This window comes from Thalia democratica, chromosome 1 (assembly GCF_965202585.1).
Source record: "Thalia democratica chromosome 1, ktThaDemo2.hap1.1, whole genome shotgun sequence".
Taxonomy (NCBI): domain Eukaryota; kingdom Metazoa; phylum Chordata; class Thaliacea; order Salpida; family Salpidae; genus Thalia; species Thalia democratica.
This window is the reverse complement of record NC_139165.1, coordinates 52,536,900-52,559,506: the sequence shown is the minus strand read 5'-3', so window position 1 is coordinate 52,559,506 and position 22,607 is coordinate 52,536,900. Positions and strand designations below refer to the sequence as shown.

Sequence of the window (22,607 nt, the reverse complement as noted above, 5' to 3'; positions counted from 1 at the left end):
TAAAAATCAAATTAACTAAATATAATTCGTTAAAAAATTGCTGAAACACTCTAAAAAGTGAAACATTAGAATGATTCAAATTGTTTAAGTCTTTAGGTGCGTTTATGTGAATTAAAAGTTATACTTTTTAGTTAATTGTCTAAGCAATAGTATAATTCTAAAAGTAAAAAAATAATAAAAGTAGAAAAAAAGAAAATAACGTAAGAAATACAAACTTATAACTTTGTATAACTGAGTTATTAGTTTTACTAAAAGAAACTTTATTTTGATTAATGATTATATGTCAACTTTAGATAACTATGGTAACAAGCTATTTTTACTGTCATTAACTGTGTCAAGCTCATTAACATTGTTATTTAAGGAGTGTCGGACATTTTCATTTTCCACATTTGTACATACTTGTAGTTCAATATTTGCATTTTCTCCAATTTTTTTTCTTTTTGAGTTACGTGGTGAAGAAAAAAATGATTCCGCTGAAATTGTTATATGTTACATTAATTCCTTTGTCAATCAAAGTTATGTTCTGATTATATAGCAGAGATCGACAGTCTAAATGAGTCAAGTTTTAAAGATAAAGTAGTTCGCGGGTCATCTTAAGTTTTTAATCTTTTTAAACAAAAAACCTTTGTTTGGTTAAAAAAGAATTTACAGTAAAATTAGCAAGTAATAGTTTACTCAGTATGATTTTTAAGTTCTAATAAAGTTTTGTTTTTAGTTTAGGTTGTTTTGCAAAAGTTTTTATAACTAAAACAAAGTATTTAAATACAAAAAAAAAAGAATTTTATTATATTAACAATTCGCATAACTATTTTAAAGTGAAAAGTGTGTGTTATGAAACTTAAAAAAATCCTAAAACAGACGAAATGAAAGTAAAAACAAGAAAAATAATAAAGAAAAATTAAATTTTTGTTTTCTAACAAATTTTAATTTCTACGTCATGAGTTTAGAACACATCATTACAAATAAAATGATGCTCCGAGATACAAGGCTTTATACTTAGTATACAAAATTTAAGCCAGAAAATTTTTAGTTTTTAGTTGATAAATGTTTATAATTTATATTAGTATTTTATTATTTTTTGGTTAGTTTATTTTTTTCGGGTTCTTAAAAGCGTATTTTTGATCTTATCCTTTTACATTAAACCATGCCCTGAGATATCGTCTTGATAAAGACGTTCTAAAAACTTCCAGTAATTTATGTTAATCACTTTGTTTGTGAATGTGTTCACAACATAAATATATAGTTTTATGCGTTTTTTATACAAAAAGTCTTAAATTGTAGTATGTAGTGCCAAAATACCACTATGTGTCAGCTAAAGAAATTAGTCTTCCAGTACTTTTTTGAAAAAGTTTGTGCAAATTTCTTAAAGCAAACTTTTTTTTATCTTTGCCTGTAGAATTAAAAAAAAATTTTTGTTGATTTAAAGCGATAACTATCCAATTAATTTTTTTTTACTGAGTGACCTAACCAAATTTTATTAAAAATATTTCTTAATTTACAAAATTCTTAAGAAATTATATACATTAGATAAGCAATTTTAGAAAATAGTCTTATATTTAAAGAGAAATTTTATGAACTTTATTATATCTGAAAATAAATTAACGTACGTGTTTCAAATATACTTTATTGTTTATTTTTAACAACAAAAATTGTTAATTTAAACAAATTAAAATTTTAACTATAAGTATTTAAAAACTTATTAAGTAGACATAATTAAAAACTGAAGATACTTTTTCACATTAAATGTAGCTAAACATTTTATTACCTCTTAAAACTAAATAGTTTGAAAGAACTTTCAGAAAGGTTGCTGTGTATGCTAAGCCAAACAGGATCCAAAAGAAAACCATTGTTCTATAAACAACAAAGTATTCTCTACTAATGTCACTTCCTGTTAATAACATGTAGGTTATTTTAAAGAAAACTAAGTTAAGTTAAGAAGTAGTTTTTAAATTAAGTTGTTAGCTTGAAAGTTTTTATGTATTTTTTTTGTTATTTACAAAACTTAAAACAGTAAATATTGCAAAAATTAGCTGCTATATTTCAAAATAAAAGAAAATTATAAGCAACTTTTTTTTTCCCAAACAAGAAAAAATACATACAGTCAAAAATTTTTAAAGAACCTGGTACGTAGTCTCCAAATCCTATTGTGGTGAGTGTTATGATTGTAAAGTACAAGCTTTCACTGATGTGCCAACCTTCAACTTTAGTAAATATGATAGCAGGAATTAATGACAAAAGAAGGAAACCGATAGAACCAAATACAAAAGCTAACGTCCATGCATGAAATTTTTGCTTGTTTAATTTCTTACCACGAAGTTTTGGTGATTTCACCTATATTAAGCGTCTTAATTAGTCCTTAAGATTTAAACTTTAAATAATTGTTATTAGAAATACTATTGGTTACTAGTTGGTGTTAAAAATGACCGGTCAGTAGTAACACATTGGAATGATAAGTTTTAACAATATGAGTGCAAGTAGCTAAAATTCACATAAAAGATGTTACGGCAAGTTTTTTTTTCTAAGTTTTTTAATAATTACAACTATCGAAGCTTGGTAATAAAGTAAACTGTTAATTAATGTTAATTTCAAATTGTTATTTAAACTTAAATTAACACAAAAAAGCAAAACACTATAAAGTAGGCATGGTATGGTAAAACTGTTATTTTTTATTTTTTACAAACTTTAAACTAGTGATGTACCGGACCCGGATCCGGACTTTTTTTTCAAATTGGAATCCGGCCGGAACCGGATCCGGACTTTTTTTTCAAATTAGAATCCGGCCGGAACCGGATCCGGACTTTTTTTTCAAAATAGAGTCCGGCCGGAACCGGATCCGGACTTTTTTTTCAAATTAGAATTCGGCCGGATCCGGATATCAGACAAAAATGGCAATATCCGGCCGGACCCGGATAGTGAGTGCGGTACATCATTAGAATAAACTAGCCTGAGTCAGAATGAGGTTTTTAAAAACTGAAAAAAAAAGAACTTTAATCTAATAATAAGTAGAACAGCTAGCCACAAGGTTTACAAACTTAGGTGTTATTTACAATTAAAAATCTGAAATCAAGTTCTTAAACAAAATACACTAAAAAATTACAAAATATTTAAAACTGGATCAGCTCAAACTCATTCAAAATCTAAAAGAAAACTAGCCTGAGTTTTTATATAAAACTAAACTAGCCTGAGGCAGTCCAAGATTTTCTAAAATTCCCAAAAATTTTCAAACTTGCAGGGTTGCCACTGTTTAAGTCAATAAAACTAGCTAGAGTGAGTATAAACAAGCCTGAGTCAGAATGAGGTTTTCAAAAACTTAAAAAATTACTTTAATCTAATAATCAGTAGAACAGCTAGCAAAGGTTGACAATTTGGTAGTAAAGTCGTGGACTGATTGTGGTACACTTAACTTATTAGTACTACCCATCATAGTTAAATCCTACCTTATTTAACTAATATCTAACAAACACTAAATTCTAACTGAGACTACTTTCTATAATCAGACACGACAGTTTTGAGTGAGGAATCTTTTATATAAAACACAACAAGAAATACTAGCATATACAAAATTATTAATTACTTTGGTAACACTTTAAAAACTGGAAGCTATTTAAATCTATATCAAAAGACTTAAAACAAAAAACTAAAAATTAAATTAAACTATTAGTAAAGAAGAAACTGTAAAATTTTTAATAAACTATTAAACTATAAACCTGGATTAAATATTTAAACAATTAAACACCTGTTGAAATATTCACTTTTAAAACAAAACACTACTTACAATAAGCATTCACAAAAACGTTCAATATATTTTGTTGCTTTAAGCTACACACCAAACTAACTAACTGGTTACATATAAACTGCCTGTCATGTTCTGATGTTTTGTTGCATCAGTATTTAGTTTAAAACATTTCGTCATATGATTCTCATTGGCTCGTACATTCAAACGTATTAACTCTAAATATTCTATGAGCTTAACTTTAAACAATAAATAATGCAAGTATTCATTCCAAAGTTTTCAATTTTACAACATATGTAAAGAGTTACATTTCATGAAATGTTTATTTCATAGTTTAAATGTAAACAAATGTAAATTAGTCACGTGTACAAAATGAGCTAATCACGGTAGGTGTTTAATTTTAACTGACGAAAATGACTCTTATCAATTTACACAGATTTTGTTTTTGAAAAAATACTTTTCAGTATGTTTTTTTTTACTAACTAGATCCGGGTCCGGCCGGATCTCTGTTAGGATCCGGCCGGACCCGGATCCGGACTTTTTTTTCAAATTATAATCCGGCCGGAACCGGATCCGGACTTTTTTTTCAAATTAGAATCCGGCCGGATCCGGATATCAGACAAAAATGGCAATATCCGGCCGGACCCGGACCCGGATAGTGAGTCCAATACATCACTAGTTTAAAGTAGTGATGTATTGGACTCACTATCCGGGTCCGGGTCCGGCCGGATATTGCCATTTTTGTCTGATATCCGGATCCGGCCGGATTCTAATTTGAAAAAAAAAATCCGGATCCGGTTCCGGCCGGATTCTAATTTGAAAAAAAAAGTCCGGGTCCGGTTCCGGCCGGATTCTAATTAGAAAAAAAAGTCCGGACCCGGATCTAGTTAGTAAAAAAAAAGAGCATACTGAAAAGTATTTTTTCAAAAACAAACCCTGTGTAAATTAATAAGAGTCATTTTCGTCAGTTAAATTAAACGCCTACTGTGATTGGCTCATTTTGTACACGTGACTAATTTATATTTGTTTACATTTAAACTATGAAATAAACATTTCAGAAATGCAACTCTTTACATGTGTTGTAAAATTGAAAACTTTGGAATGAATACTTGCATTATTTATTGTTTAAAATTGAGCTCAGAGAATATTTAGAGTTTTACGGTTGAATGTACGAGCCAATGAGAATCATATGACGAAATGTTTCAAACTAAATACTGATGCAACAAAACATCAGAACATGATAGACAGTTTATATGTAAGCAGTTAGTTAGTTTGCTGTGCAGCTTGAAGCAACAAAATATCTTGAACTTTTTTGTGAATGCTTATTGTAAGTATTGTGTTTTGTTTTAAAAGTGAATATTTCAACTGGTGTTTAATTGTTTAAATATTTAAGCTAGGTTTATAATTTAATAGTTTATCAAAAATTTTACAGTTTCTTCTTTACTAAAAGTTTTATTTAACTTTTAGTTTATTGTTTTAAGTCTTTTGATATAGATTTAAATAGCTTCCAGTTTTTAAAGTGTTACCAAAGTAATTAATAATTTTGTATATGCTAGTATTTCTTGTTGTGTTTTATATAAAAGATTCATCACTCAAAACTGTCGTGTCTGATTATAGAAAGTAGTCTCAGTTATAATTTAGTGTTTGTTAGATATTAATTAAATAAGGTAGGATTTAATTATGATGGGTAGTACTAATAATTTAAGTGTACCACAATCAGTCCACAACTTTACTACCAAATTGTCAACCTTTGCTAGCTGTTCTACTGATTATTAGATTAAAGTAATTTTTTCAGTTTTTAAAAACCTCATTCTGACTCAGGCTTGTTTATACTCACTCTAGCTAGTTTTATTGACTTAAACAGTGGCAACCCTGCTAGTTTGAAAATTTTTGGGAATTTTAGAAAATCTTGGACTGCCTCAGGCTAGTTTAGTTTTTTATAAAAACTCGGGCTAGTTTTCTTTTAAATTTTAAATGAGTTTGAGCTGATCCAGTTTTCAATATTTGGTAATTTTCTAGTGTATTTTGTTCAAGAACTTTATTTCAGATTTTTAATTATAAAAACACCGAAATTTGTAAACCTTGTGTGGCTAGCTGTTCTACTTATTATTAGATTAAAGTTCATTTTTTTTAGTTTTTAAAAACCTCATTCTGACTCAGGCTAGTTTATACTAGTGATGTACCGGACTCACTATCCGGGTCCGGCCGGATATTGCCATTTTTGTCTGATATCCGGATCCGGCCGGATTCTAATTTGAAAAAAAAAGTCTGGATCCGGTTCCGGCCGGATTCTAATTTAAAAAAAAAGTCCGGGTCCGGTTCCGGCCGGATTCTAATTTGAAAAAAAAGTCCGGGTCCGGTTCCGGCCGGATTCTAACTTGAAAAAAAAGTCCGGATCCGGGTCCGGCCGGACCCGAAATTGTGGGTCCGGTACATCACTACTTTAAACTAGTGATGTACCGGACTCACTATCCGGGTCCGGGTCCGGCCGGATATTGCCATTTTTGTCTGATATCCGGATCCGGCCGGATTCTAGTTTGAAAAAAAAGTCCGGATCCGGTTCCGGCCGGATTCTAATTTGAAAACAAAGTCCGGATCCGGGTCCGGCCGGATCTTTGTTAGGATCCGGCCGGACCCGGATCTAGTTAGTAAAAAAGAGCATACTGAAAAGTATTTTTAAAAAAACAAACCCTGTGTAAATTTTTGAGTCATTTTCGTCAGTTAAAATTAAACACCTACCGTGATTGGCTCATTTTGTACACGTGACTAATTTACATTTAAACTATGAAATAAACATTTCATGAAATAAAACTCTTTACATATGTTGTAAAATTGAAAACTTTGGAATGAGTACTTGCATTATTTATTGTTTAAAGTTGAGCTCAGAGAATATTTAGAATTAATACGGTTGAATGTACGAGCCAATGAGAATCATATGACGAAATGTTTCAAACTAAATACTGATGCAACAAAACATCAGAACATGACAGGCAGTTTACATGTAAGCAGTTAGTTAGTTTGGTGTGTAGCTTGAAGCAACAAAATATCTTAAACGTTTTTTTGAATGCTTATGGTAAGTAGTGTTTTGTTTTAAAAGTGAATATTTCAACAGGTATTTAATTGTTTAAATATTTAAGCTACGTTTATAGTCTAATAATTTATTAAAAATTTTACAGTTTCTTGTTTACTAAAAGTTTTATTTAATTTGAAGTTTTATGTTTTAAGTCTTTTGATGTAGATTTAAATAGCTTCCAGTTTTTAAAATGTTACTAAAGTAATTATTAATTTTGTATATGCCAGTATTTCTTGTTGTGTTTTATATAAAAGATTCATCTTTCAAAACTGTTGTGGCTGATTATAGAAAGTAGTCTCAGTTAGAATTTAGTATTTGTTAGATATTAATTAAACAAGGTAGGATTTAATTATGATGGGTAGTACTATTAAGTTAAGTGTACCACAATCAGTCCACAACTTTACTACCAAATTGTCAACCTTTGCTAGCTGTTCTACTGATTATTAGATTAAAGTAATTTTTTTAGTTTTTAAAAACCTCATTCTGACACAGGCTTGATTATACTCACTCTAGCTAGTTTTATTGACTTAAACAGTGGCAACCCTGCAAGTTCAAAAATTTTTAAGAATTTTAGAAATTCTTGGACTGCCTCAGACTAGTTTAGTTTTTTATAAAAATTCAGGCTAGTTTTCTTTTAGATTTTGAATGAGTTTGAGCTGATCAAGTTTTCAATATTTTGAAATTTTCTAGTGTATTTTGTCCAAGATCTAAATTTTAGATTTTTAATTGTAAATAACGACTAAATTTGTAAACCTTGTGGCTAGCTGTTCTACTTATTATTATATTAAAGTTTTTTTTTCAGTGTTTAAAAACCTTATTTTGACTCAGGCTAGTTTATTCTAGTGATGTACCGGACTCACTGTCCGGGTCCGGCCGGATATCGCCATTTTTGTCTGATATCCGGATTCCGGCCGGATTCTAATTTGAAAAAAAAGTCCGGATCCGGTTCCGGCCGGACTCTAATTTGAAAAAAAAGTCCGGGTCCGGTTCCGGCCGGATTCTAATTTGAAAAATAAGTCCGGATCCGGTTCCGGCCGGATTCTTATTTGAAAAATAAGTCCGGATCCGGGTCCGGCCGGACCCGAAATTGTGGTTCCGGTACATCACTACTTTAAACACAGTTTTACAAATACTCTTTCGGTCAACTTTGCATTCAAAAAGTTAAAAAAGTTTGATTAAAGTTTAATTTTAAAATAAGAGTAACTCTTTTTTTTATATATTTTTATAATAATTTTATAGTAATAAGTTTATTTTAGTTTTACTTTTATAAATTTTAAACTGTAATTTTTTTAATATTAACTTTTTATTTACGTACCTAATTTCGTAATATATAAAAAATAAACAACAAAAATTTTTGTTACCATAGTTTTAATTACAAACTTGATGAGTTTTTAAATAGGTTTGTTGAAATTAAGATTTTTATTAAAATTTTTAAAGATATTTCTGCAGTAACAAAAGTAAAGACATAAAAAGAATTAAATGTGCAAAACTTTCATTAAATAACGGTTTTTAAAGAGTTGAAAACATAATATAAATCGTTTGTTAGATTTAACGATTTGAAATTTCTGGACTACAAATATTTGAATATGTTTATTTGTGCTCAGATTTTTCAACATTTTTTTATATCAAGTTTTTAAAACTTTTAGAGTCCACTGCAGATAATTTGTTAACTTTGTAAATAAATAAAAATTGATAATAAAGAAGCTAGGAAAAATATCTTTATATTAAACATTTTTTTTTACTTTTTCGTTGATTTTATTATTTTAGCTAATACAATAGAAGTTTTAGTTTTATAACCGTTTGACTTCGTAACAAAACAAAATTCATCACATATTTGGATTTGTTTTAAAAGCACCGACTCTTTAAAAAGTGGTAAATCTTATCTCGTTTTAAATGTAGTTCTAAAGTTCTATAAGAAGTAGTTTTATTTTTCCCTATAATATAAACTTAATTTGTTTTTTCTTTCTCGTTATGTTTTATTAATTTCAGTTAAATTTAGTAGATACCTCCTTTAAATTTTTTTTTATTTTAAATGTTTTATTTAGTGTACAAATGTTTTGGTTTTTGAAAGTTTTATCGAGACTGTAGATAAATTTAAAAAAATTCATTAATAACGTAATCATAAAGTGTGGTATCTAAAAAATTAAGCTTGAAAAAGTTTTGAACACTCTAAGTAAAATAGTCAAAAAGAAAAAAAAAGATAAGTATAAGACACACATCTAACAGTTTAAATGTTTAGGTTACTTACTTGGTGTCCAAAGTGAACAAACAAATAAAACATAACTTTACCGCATTTTAAAACAAAAATGAAGTTGAAAAAATAACGAGATAGAAAATATAAACTTAGTTACTTTTAACTCTAATGAATAGATAGATTTTGTAAAGAACGATAGCTACATTTAGAGGTAGCCAAAACATTGCACTATTTAAAGGGGGTATGCTTCAATTCGTAGTATATACTGACTTTTTTTGCTTTATAGAGAAAGGTGCGTTCTAAGTTAGGGGTTGGCAACGTGCGACCCGTGGGTTGAATCCGGCCTGTAAACTTAAAGATCTGATCTTGATTAAAGTTACATAGATTGCATATTAAATAAAAAAAAGTTTTATAACTTCGACCTGCAAAAGAGTTTATATGGTAAATCTGACCTAAAGAATAGAAAACTTTTCCCTATCTATTCTAGATATATTATGTTTTTAGGTTGGAGAGTTTTTAAATAACTAAACATAATTTTATAATTAAACTTTCTTTTTTTTTTAATGTAAAAAATGGTTTTTGCAGCTTCTTAATTATCGTGAAAAAAAACGGCTAAAGTCTAAAAATAATCGTATACAATAAAAAACAAATTACTTTTATATCTAAGTACTTCATAAATCTGTCCATATATTTGCTAAACAAATCTCCGATAGCTCCAAACATAATTGTAAAAATTGGAATACCGACAAGGGCATAAATTACAGTAAATGTTCTACTAGCACTGTTCGAAGGAATAATGTGGCCGTAACCTGAACACATATAACTTATATTAAAAATGCAAAATACTTAATATATATTAAAACAAAATAAAAACGATTTTGGTTTATTAACTATTTATATTTTTCTTTATTGTTTTCTTTATTATTAATATTTTTTTACTATTAAATTAAAACGACAAAAAGGTAAAAGTTTTAGCTGAAACTGTAGATTTTGAACAAAAATACTTTGCAACACTAAAATATGTTGAGTTTTATTGATATAAATAAAGTTATTTTGTGAGTTTTGCAAATAAAAACTTAACAAACCAATTGTAGTTATTATTGTACCAGCAAAAAAGAGACATGCTTGAAAATCCCATGCCTTTTGGCATATAACTGTTTGATTAAAGAACTTTATTCCAGATTTTTGGTATTCGAAGGTTTTCTAAAAATATAAATAAAAAATACCAATAGAATGAGCTGATTACTATTTGTCATTAGAATTAGAAAAATTTAGTTTTGTCAACTTATAAATTTTGATCTACCGTATCCTCCTTTTTTTTTGCCAAGATCCGAATTCGGCAGAATCTCGATTTCAAAAATGCATCAAAATTCTGGCCTCTAAGTCTTAGCTAAATCGGGTCTTGATACAGTCAATTTTATAAATCAGTATTCATTCATTTTATTGAAACAAAATGTTTATACTTTACCAAATAATCACACTAATTTTGTAACAAAATAATCCCTGAAAAGATAGAAGTAAACCATTAAGCATGAACAAATCCAAAGAATTAGTCGTTTTACAAATTGAAACCGATGTATATTGAAGGTTTAAAAACATTTATAAACAACTGTATCGTTGCTATTTAAATTTAAAAAAATTAAAATTGCTGAGCCAATTTTTTACTTAAATCATTATCTTATTTAGATCAATAAAAGTATGCTCAGTGATTCATAGTAACTTTGTTTCTTTTTTTATATCTTAAACACAATTGGTGCAAAGTTACTAACGTAAAGTTTTATAAACCAAATGTGCTATAAATTTGATATTTATAGATAGAAATACTTAAAAATGATTAATTCAATACAACTTTCACTTTAGACTACAAAAAAGTCGTACAATAAAAAATAGTAATAAACGGCCCTTCAGATTTATTTTTCAGTACGTCTATTGTCTAGTAAATTTGGACCATCAATTATAAAAGTAATTTACTTCTAGTTTACGTTAAAAAAATGGTAGGAAATTTTAAATTATCTCGATTTGGTTTAAAGTCTTGCTTGATCTTAATTTGAAAATAATTCGGATCTGGCCGGAACAAATCTTGAAAATAAAATACCAAACCAGTAGATAACTAGTTTTAACTTTCTTAAATTTCAAAACAATTTTAAATGAAATTAATACTTTATGAGAAAGATTCTTATGGACTTTATTATAAGATACACTATAAGATATTCAAAGAAACAAAACAAAGTATTTAGAAAACTGTAAAACTTGAAAAATTTATTTTATTTGTTTGTACCGTTCATAAAATTAAACAAAAAAGTTTTACAACAGTTTTTTTTTTAATTAAAATTAATTTAAAAAAGGAAAAACTTGTTTTATAATTAGGCGTTGTTGGCTCAGAGTTAAAAATCTAAACGGTCTACAAAAGATGTTTTATGGTTGAGAATGACTACAAAGCATCTAACTCTTACTTATTTTAACCATATACAAAAATGTACTTTGAAAAAATCAACAATACTTTCTGCAGTAATTCTTTTACATATAGTAAATAATAAGGACATACAGACTAATAAAGAAAACAACTAACTAAAGACAATTATTAAGGTATTACTGTTATTTTTTTTTAAAGTAATAAATAATTAATAAATAAAAACTGCCACAGATGTTCTTGTGCTAAAACTTTATTTCAACTAACGGCGTTTCACTGCTCTCAAACAAATTTAAGAACAGATCTACGGAGTGCATAAAATATTAACACACATTAGAAAAAAAGCAGAAAAAGCATGTAAAATTATGTATAGTGTTTATGTAGGTAGTAACTATATATGAACTTTATGGTTTAAAAACAAAGTTTGGGATAAAAACGTAAAATTATTAAATTGTCTACAAAAAATTCAAACTTAATAAAAGTAGGCACTAACCTCAAAAAGCTCTAAGAATAGGCAAGTTTTTAAAATGAAAATTAAATTGAGTTGTGCAGAAATATTACGTCATAATAAATTTAACAAACTGGTCAATAATTATACAGCTTAAAAACATGAAGTATTAAGCTTGCAAGTGTATGTAATTGTAATGTGAGTGTTGTGAAATAAATTAGTACATAAGTAGACAGAGTTATTTAAAGTAGAATCGTCGGTTGTGGGGACAAATATTCGACAAATCTTGCCGCTTATTCAGAAGTAGGTCTTTATCTTCTGCTGCAATTACTGCTCTTTCTGTATTGCAAGCTGGGCAAATTCTACTTACTCCGTTGGATGCATGTTTGATCTTTGAAACAATACTCCACTCCATGTTTGGCCTTTTACCGTACCTGTGAAAAAAGCTCCAGACATAATACGATAAACGCGTGCTTTGTTTTTTATTTATATTTTTAAAAGTATGTTTATGGTTAGCATATCTATCCTTGAAACTACCTGCTGTACTTCCGATATAAATTTTATCTGGGCCCTTACTTTCAACTTTAACGTTATAAATTACATTTTTAATTAAACAATTACCTTTTAATGGGCAGTTGAAAGTAAGGGCCCAGATAAAATTTATATCTGAAGTACAGCAGGTAGTTTCAAGGATAGATATGCTAACCATAAACATACTTTTAAAAATATAAATAAAAAGCAAAGCACGCGTTTATCGGATTATGTCTGGAGCTGTTTTCACAGGTACGGTAAAAGGCCAAACATGGAGTGGAGTATTGTTTCAAAGATCAAACATGCATCCAACGGAGTAAGTAGAATTTTCCCAGCTTGCAATACAGAAAAAGCAGTAATTGCAGCAGAAGATAAAGACCTACTTCTGAATAAGCGGCAAGATTTATCGATTATTTGTCCCCACAACCGACGATTCTATTTTAAATAACTCTGTCTACTTATGTACTAATTTATTTCACAACACTCACATTACAATTACATACACTTGCAAGCTTAATACTTCATGTTTTTAACTGTATAAATTATTGACCAACTTGTTAAATTTATTATGATGTAATATTTCTGCACAACTCAATTTAATTTTCATTTTAAAAACTAGCCTATTCTTAGAGCTTTTTGAGGTTAGTGCCTACTTTTATTAAATTTGAAATTTTTTGTAGACAATTTAATAATTTTATGTTTTTATCACAAACTTTGTTTTAAAACCATAAAGTTCATTTATAGTTACTACCTACATAAACACTATACATAATTTTACATGCTTTTTCTGCTTTTTTTCTAATGTGTGTTAATATTTTATAGACTCCGTAGATCTGTTCTTAAATTTGTTTGAGAGCAGTGAAACGCCGTTAGTTGAAATAAAGTTTTAGCACAAGAACATCTGTGGTATTTATTCCGATAAGCTTAGCTTATCAGGATCTCCAGGATTTAACGCCTTTTAACGTTACATCTTATAAATAAAAACTGTTAAGTTTTTTAAACTTGAATTCAAAAACATAATTCTCAAAGTAGTAGCTCATTTGATAAAAATTGTTTTTAATTCGTAACATCAAACAATAATCTATTTTGTAAGTTATATATTAATTTCCTTAGTATATAAACAAATTCTAAAAATATATAAATTGCCAACGGTTAAATAAACTTGAATTAGTTGTTCTTTCCATTAAAGTAAGTGGTTTGTTTATATTATGATTTGTTGTTTGTGTATTTTAGTTTACTTTACTTAATTTAGACTTAATTACAAATATTATATAGTTTTATAACAGTCGGATTTAACATTAAGTATCTTACCTATTAACCTCTAAAAATATGTATAAATTGTTTCATTTTAATTTTAATGAATTCATGTACACACCTACTTTAGCTTCGACTCTTTCATTACAGTATTTATTTTTTTACAGAACCCAGTTTAAGTGTGTTGATTCGTTAACACACAGAAACATATGCTAGTACAATAAAGGAAGATTACTGTATAATTTGTTTTTATTTATACTCCAGTGAACTTGTTTCACTAGGATCTTTTGTTAGCAAACACTTAAATCTATATTTTGAACAGTTTTTCCTTAGTATATAGATTAAATTCATTTTAATTATATTTTCTTAACTATTCTAAACAAATTAACATAGTTGTATTTTTCTTTAAAAAAAGTGTGTTTTTATTGTTTTTAAATCATATTTACATTTGTTATAATTATAATAGCGTTATGTGATTTAAATATTTTATTGATGTAGCCAATAAGGTTCATCAGTGTTATGATTGCACTTAATTTAAAAAAAATATCTATCTTACTTGAAATAGTTAAGTAATAGATAAAAAATAAAAAATAACTTTTTTAGTTTGTAATTTTTTCCTAAACTACGTAATAAAGTGTTTAATGGACTCTTTAAGTCCCATTGAATAATTATTTAGTTGACTACATACTACCTAAATCTAATAGTTGATCTAATATTAAACGCGATTAAAAAATGCAAGATTAAAACTTTTTAACAGTTTTATTATATATGTATAACCTTTTTCTTATAAGTTTATAACTTACAAAGAAGTTTTCATTATTGTAACACTAAAGCTGTCAAGAACGTTAGAAAAATACTATAAGAAAGTTAAGTTGGTTAAAGTAATCATTGTTTATTTTAATTTTACTAGAATTTTCTTCAGCTTCGTCATTTTTTAAAAGAATAAAGTTTATTTTTTATAAGTTAATAAGCATTTAAACGTACTAACTTTGATTTTTTGTGTTTTTAGTTAACTTTTTGTATAAAAAAACGATTGTTTATTTTTAGTTTAGTATTTATTAAAATTAAAATCTATAAAAATTATCAGTAAAATAACTTTTTAAAGTTAAAAAAAAATAAATGTATAAATAAAAACAAGTTAAAAAAATACTATATAATTTGTTTTTTAAAGCTCTGTATAACTAACCTTTATTACTTCCGGAACGTCATGTATACTGTTAATATTTATAGTTAGATTTTTATTGCTTTCGTAAAACTGCTTAGCTTCTTCACACAAACTGTCGTTTGATTCAGTTTCGATAAAATAAAATATTGCTGCCCCAAAAACAAGATATACTAAATAGCAAGTCGTAAAAACTAACAGCTTGTTCATTTTGTTTGCTTAAGCTTTGAAATTTTTAGAATAGTGCGATATATACATAAAAGAGAAGAGAGCACTTGTAAAAATTAACTTTTTACTTTTTAATTTTTTAATTTTCTGTAAATAGTAACTCAACTTACTACTTGAAAATATATATATTAAAAAGTAACCAAATGACCAAAATTAAAAGTTAGTTCTTCCTACCTACAAAATAAATGATAAATTAAACTTGTACCATTGTTTGGTCAAATGTTAAAGTTGCTAAAACTCATACACCTTAGACACTTATTATAAAGCAAAAAGTATTAATTAATTTAAGTTTAGCCTTTAGAAGCAGTACTTTTTATTGTTTTTGTTTTTTGATAGTTTCAACTCAAACTTTAAATGTGTACTTCATACCGTGCGGAACAATAAGAAAACTTCATTAATTATCTTTAGTGAAAAAAAAGTATTAAACTAGATAGTTAAAAACATTCAATACTTAGCTATTAATAAAACTTTTCAAGGGCTGAATTTTGTTTATGCAAACACATTTTCGTTAGAGTAATGAAAGATATAAACGTTTTTCTAAACGAAGCAGAATACTAAATAACGTTTAATTATTTATTTAATCATACAATTTTACCACGAGTTTAAAAGGTGTTAATATTTTTTACTAATACTTAAAAACTAGCTGAATGATATTATTTAATGGGTCAAATGAGATTTAAAAAAATTTATAAAGTTTATAAAATCTAAAATTACAATTTAGAATAATACTATATTTTCGGACAATTTTTTAATTATTTGTACCTTTGTTCAGTTTTTTTCCAACAGTATCGAGTTAAAAATATTTTGTTAAGAAATTGAAGCGCTATAAAATATTTGTTTTTTTTTGATAGATTTTTATTGCTCTTAAAAATTTTAAACCATACAACTGTAAAACTTTATTAGTGTAATGTTCAAGTTTTTTAATAACAATAAGTCTGTATATATAATTTAAATGTATGAAGTAGTTACATATACTTTAAAGTAAAGGTAATAAAAAATTAAACTAACTATATATTAATACATATTTTTCAATTTTAAGTGTTTCAAAACATAACTGCAGAAACGTAAAGTGAGATTAAGTTTTAAAGTACCTAACTAAAGGTTGCAGAAGAAGTAAAATTTCCATTAATTTTTACACCTCAAAACCAAAACCTAGATATTGATAAATTAAGCTTTAACATTTCAAAAACGACCTCTTAAATTGATAACTAAGAAAGTTCAAACTCTAAAGTTTTAACAGTTTTTTATTTTCAAACTACGGTAATTAAAATTCTAAGTAAAAACTATAACATTTTCAATAAAGTTGAAACAACTTTAAAGTACTAAATAACTAAATGCGATAGTTTGAACTAACACTAATATATAATTACATTATGGTGATGTTTCTATTCATTTATGTTTTAAACAGTTTTTTTAACGTAAAATTAAAGTTCATTTATGAGAAACTTTTATAATACACTATATTAAATATAATACTACAAAACGACAAAAAACTGTTTATAATAGGAAAAAATTATTTTTATTGTTAATTTTTTCTTAACAAAGTTTAAACTTGATTTGTTGGACATAAGCAAACTTTAAAAAACAATACCTGTGTATTCATAGAGTGATTAGAACTTTTTTTTTGTCATTGTTATATAAAAGTTTCAAAATTTAAACTAGAAAATCCGTAGTGAGTTTAAAGTTAATCATTAAAATCAAAATTAAAGTTTGGTCAGAAACAGGTTAACACTGAAATTCTCAGTTATGATTTTTATAAATTTAGCTTTTTAAACTTATTTTAGTAGCTTAAACAATTGTAACTGGTAATTGTAAATTTTAAAAATTGAGTAGTTATAGTTTTTAAATTCGCAAGTTGAAGTACTGCATAATAATTACTTAAATTTTTGCGTTTTTCTCCTGAATTCTTAAAACTTTTATACAAAACATTAGCTGAAGGTGTATTAATAAATAATTTAGATCAAAAATAGATAGCTTGATTTACTGATTAAAAGAATAGTTAAATAAAAGTAACTTAATGACTTAACAAATTGTCTTTTTATTTAAAAAAGAATATTATAGCTTGAACTTAACTCTACTTCTTTCTTTTGGTGATAAGATAAACTAGTTAGAAATATATGTTTATTAGTAGTAACCTGATTTACGTAAAGTCTTTTAAAAAAAGTGTACAATTTAAATTTAAATTAATAGTTCTTTATTATACCTTATGGAAACATTGTTATTTTAACTCCTTAAAACAAATTTGGACATACACATTTGTAATTATAGATCAATAAATCGTTAAAAATTCGCTTTTTCAACCGTCATTAATTTATTTTTGCTTTTTAATTAATTAATGCTTTACGTGTAATTTACTTACAATAAAAAATTAGGACAGTTAAAAGTATTCTAACATGAATTAAGATAAATTTAGTTTTATAATAATATTTTTGATGGAAAGTTTTAGTTACATAAATTTCTGTTTTGTAATCACATGTTTTTATTGAGCCTTCATTACTTAACTTTTAATAATAAGCTGGTTTTTATTTTTTGCAAGAAAAGTTTTTTTAACATTTCAATTGAAAAGCTGTTTCGTGTTTAATTATTAGCTTACTTCATAATTAAAATTAGTGTATTAGTTTTATTAAAAAAAAAGGCATAAGATTAATATGTAAATTTAAATCGCTTTATTTTACATTAAGTCACAAAAAAACTTTTTATTTTTGCGAATGAGGTTTTTTCAAAGATTAGTTTTTGTATATACTTAAAATAATTAATTTTATTAAAACATTTTTTGACTATTACTTAAATTATACCTTTTTAGGTTTTTGTTTTTGAACTAGAGCCTTAAAGTAATTAAAACTAGCTTAAGTTTAATTATAGTTTAGAAGAATTTTTAAAGAAAAAAATCAATTAGGTTTTGAAACAAATCAAAAAAAGTCTTATACAATCTATGTCTTACTTTTCTTGAAACATTATGATAAAGTTTAAACTTTATTTCTATATTGCTAGCAAATTATAGATAAATTTATTAAAATATTAAACTTCTTAAAAACAGTTTATTTTAAATAAAACTAAAAACATTAACTGGTAAAAATTAAGAAAATATAATCAGTAAAGACATGAATCTTATTAAAATAAACGCACACCTTTGAAAATGTAGTTCTTTTCATTTTATGAAAAACAAGATTATATAAGTAAAGTATCTTTATGATCTAGAAAATAATATAACATTTTTTTTACTGACTACCTTATACTACTACTTGTATCTAGTATTCAAAAAAAAAAAGCTTTAATAGTTTTTTTTTTGTTATTACTGTCACACAACATAAACTAAATAAGTTTACTAAATGTGTTGGCAATTAAAAATCTATGTTAGTTTTTTTCAGCACTTTATTTTTTAAATACACCTAAAATGTTCAGTAATAAAACCTTATCAAAACTCAAATATGGATATCGACTAGATTTTTTTCAACTTTGTTAAGCAAAACTAAAAGTTTTTTAATTTTATATTTTTACTTAATGTTTTAAATGATGAGGATATAAAATTGAATAGACTGAGATATGATTAAGTTTTTATTTAAGCTACATTTATTTAAAAAAAGCAAAATATTTAAAAAATATTGTAATTTGATGATCAAGGGAATTTTAAAACTTAGTGATACCTGTCAGTTACAAGGTTTTAATATTATGAAACTTTACTTTCCTTAATTTGAGAAAGAGGTAGTATGATGCGTAAGTATATACTATACATATAAATTTATATATATACTAACATTTTTATAGTTTCAATTTTTACTTTTATTTATTTTTAACTATCTGTATGCTAAAGTGTTACTGTAAATCGATGTGTATAAATTAGCTAAAAGATATTAATAAGACCTACCATATGTTATATATATACATATATTAAACATATTATAGGTATATTAATATCTTTTAGCTAATTTTTTGTTTTTGCAAAGTATCTAATACTTTTTGAGATATGGCTAAAACAGTTTTTAAAATATAGTAGTTTTTAAATATTTCAAAAACTATATAAATCTATGCAAAAAAATTGCTTATAAATAATTTGTAAGTTTGAGGTGTCGGAATTTCAATAGTCATGTAACCGCACTAAATATTTGTTTTAATAGACTTATTTTCACCCGTGTGTTTTACTTTAATTTCTAAAAGTTTACGTGTACAGTAAGTATTGACCTTATATAAATGTTTAGAATTTTTTTTGATTCATAAGAGTAATTCGTTCCTTATTATTTTTAAACACAAGTTTGCTAACATCGTAATATATCATTGACAGTTCTAAACTGTGATTTTGTAACTGTGTAAGCCAATAAAAATTAAAAATAATCTAACAATGGTGAACCTATTTTTAAACTAATTATTTTACTAAAATATAGCTGATGAAGTGGTTAAAATTTTTTTCTAAACTATTTTCTTACGAAAAAAAAACTTTTACTCGTTGTTATTCGAATTTTTAACCTAATTGTAGTTTAAAAAAAATAAAAAATTGGTCAGAAATATGTGTCAACGTGCCAAGTTAAATTTGTCCTCCAGAATTGTTTCAAGTGAACTAAATCAAAATAAAATGTTCTTAAACAAGGCTGGGTAATCACAAGAGATGGTTAAAATTAAATTGATTTATATTAAAAAAAATTGGATAAAAAAAACATTAGGACCTAAGAATTGCATTGTCATTTAAAACTCCCATAATAAATAAAAACTCAGAATTTCTGTATAAGAAAGTAAAAACTGATTAGAACAACTTGTTATGCAGCAAATCTAAAGACAATTTTCACGTCGATACCAATAATAACATCAGGTGGTAAATATCTGGTTTACAACTTTAATAAAGGTATGAATGTTTACCATATCAGCTGCTTTTATAAAGCAAGCTTTATCGGGTTGACAACAAAACAACTAAGAAAAAGGTTATAAAAGCATGTTTTAAAGTTTGTAGATAACTTTTGCTACTCAGAAAAGCAGGATATTGTACTTGTTAAAGTTGTAAATGATCTAAAACGTTTGTCTATCGCAGAACATTTAGTAATTTCTGGACATTTAGTAAGTCCTGGACAATGACGTCAAACTGTATCTAACTAGTGTAAAACTCGATAACCGAAAGGTTTCTTTGTACACTAGGTCTTTGGACAAAATGTGGGCTCTTTTTTGTCGTTGAATAAACAATGTATGTAAATGACCCAAAGTGTGCAAATGGTTGCAGTTTAGATATATTTAAAATAAGTAAAAGTTGTAGTAATGTTTTCGATTTAAACAAATTGGAAGCTATTTATATTTTTCTAAGAAAACATGTTTTAATACTTTTTTTGTACTACCTTATGTTTTATAAGTCGTATTATTGTCAATGGTAAATGTGCAGTTTTGTTATACTTAATTATTTGTAAGTAAGTGCAATGAATTCTAGTTTCTGTCAATTGTTTTTGTCTTTTTGTACATATTTATTACTTTATGATTACTTTGTTGCTATGCAAGTTTAAAAAGTATTATCTTATTTTATCTTAGTATACTACTGATTAAAATTGATCGAAAATATATCTAGTTTATTGAATAGTGTGTCTTTTTTTTCTTAAATTAAGAGAAACACTTTAGAAATAAATGTTTTTATTTAAAACGAAGGTAGCCCTTATTATAAGTTTTTAATTACAATGCTTTAAAATATTTTTTTTAAATGTATATCTTACAAAAATTCGGTGACTATTCCGTTAACCTGAAACATTACTTTTAAGTTTGCATTTAAAGAAAATACACAAATAACATTTATAATTTGTTTTATCTATTTACTCTTAGATCTATTAAGAATCTAAATTATAACAAAATGTTGGTGATTTAATTAACTTAAATTTATTTAATTAGTTATTAATGTAAAAATTATATTTTTGTTTTCGTAAAAAAGAATGAATTATAATTTTTTTTTATCAATAGAAAAATGTATTTTTATTTTAAAAATTTATCTTGTAGAAGTTGTAAGAATCTACAAGCTATTAAGACAAAGAAGTAACAAAAATATTAATAAAATCAAATTAATTTTTTAATAAACGACAAAAAAAACACAAAAAACAATGTAACAAAAATATTTTTAGAAAGCTATCATTTCAATTATTACAACTTTTGTTACAGGAGTTTTTTTTTAATTAAGTTTAAGAACCAAATTTGATAAAATCTTAGGTACTTGATAATTTTTTTCTTGAAAACATTTCAGAGCGTTAATGTTTTAAATACTTCAGTTTACCCTTAATACTTGCACAGCACGGTTTAGATCAGGGTTTCATAAAGTAGGCCATAAGCTGCAAAGGGGTAATGGCGTGAGTAGCAAAGGGGACATTAGACAATAATTTGAAAATTACACTAGATATTTTGGAGTTAATGGTGAAAAGCAAAAAAAGGTCTTCGGCATATTTAACACTAGTTTTTTTAGAGAGGGGCTAACGTTTTTATGGTTTGTTCAATGAGAGCCTTATCAAAAAGAAGTTTGGGACACCCTGATTTAGATCCATTGAAGAAATTGGTTAAACACTACTGGCTTAATAAATAATTTCAATTGATATAAAATAGATTATACTAGTAACATCACATTAGCAACTTTTGTAAAAATGTAGAAAGGTTATAAATTGGAATTTAAGAATATTATATACCAGAAGTGCAAGCTGTTAAATTTATTAAAGTAAAAATCCTGAAAAATAGATACTTAAAAAAAGATATCTTACAATCACTAAAAATTATTAATAAAGTATTGACTAACTAATAAAAAAACTTGAATTGTCAAATTTTGAAATGCTTTCCTATTTTTTATAGAAAAGGGAAAGGAACGTACTAGTTTTTTAAAACTAATCTAAATTAATAAATATAATTTAGAATCTACCTAAAAATTTATATTTTTCAGCAAACAGTGTAAACCTTTTATTACAATTTTTCACTTGTGTACGAATGATTATGACAAAATAGTTAAACAAAATTAGTATTTAAACCGAAAAAAAAACAGAGTTATTTTGTTTCAATAATTTAAAGCTTGTTTTATTCTAAAACAAGACTTACTGAATGGAAAAATATTTATTTATTATATTGTATCAACAAATTACGAAGTTCAGTAGTTAGCTCGATTACGCTGACTACTGGTTAAAAAACAGCACAAGCTTATAATAGAAAACTTTCAAAAAGTATAAAATCAAATAAAACTGCAGAATTTAGCTAACTAGAAAAAGTTCTAAATTATGGCTTGAGACAATTTAAATTTAAAGTAAATTGTACTTTTATTAAAAACAATTAATATAATTATAAAACTATTTATTTCTTAATCTACAATAAAAAATTCAAATTACAGAAAACAAATAATTGACTTTAAATAGTTTTTAGTCAAAGTTAAAACCATCATAAAAAGTTTTTTTTTATAATTTGGATAAGAAATTGAAAACTGACAAAACTTTTAAAAGTATTATATTTAAACATAGCTTATTTCTGTCAAATGTATACATTTAAAAATTATGCGATAACTGTTATAAAAAGCTAGTTAAAAACCTGATAAAAATTAAAAAATGAACTAAACTATAAAAATTTAAATAAATGTATTTTCAAGCACT

At 25.9% G+C, this 22,607-nt stretch overlaps 1 protein-coding gene across 1 annotated transcript; it reads right to left on the bottom strand.

Moving 5' to 3' along the window:
• Window positions 1–234: 234 nt before the first annotated feature.
• Window positions 235–15,015, bottom strand: LOC145837563 (potassium channel, subfamily K, member 16-like). Its single transcript, XM_082945124.1, has 6 exons — window positions 14,830–15,015; window positions 10,086–10,203; window positions 9,655–9,809; window positions 2,121–2,331; window positions 1,766–1,888; window positions 235–473 (listed from the first exon to the last, which is right to left on the bottom strand). The coding sequence occupies exons 1-6, from the start codon at window positions 15,013–15,015 to the stop codon at window positions 298–300; spliced, it is 969 nt and encodes a 322-aa protein (XP_082801250.1). The 3' UTR covers window positions 235–297.
• Between the last annotated feature and the right edge of the window lie 7,592 nt (window positions 15,016–22,607).

What these genes read in the sequence shown, in the direction of transcription:
- LOC145837563 (XM_082945124.1), bottom strand. Translation starts at nt 15,015, where the DNA reads ATGAACAAGCTGTTAGTTTTTACGACTTGCTATTTAGTATATCTTGTT. An exon ending in TGAAGTACTTAGATATAAAA is followed by an intron (nt 2,332 to 9,654) that starts GTAATTTGTTTT and finishes CGCTTAATATAG; the next exon opens with GTGAAATCACCAAAACTTCG. An exon ending in ATTTGGAGACTACGTACCAG is followed by an intron (nt 1,889 to 2,120) that starts GTTCTTTAAAAA and finishes TGTTATTAACAG; the next exon opens with GAAGTGACATTAGTAGAGAA.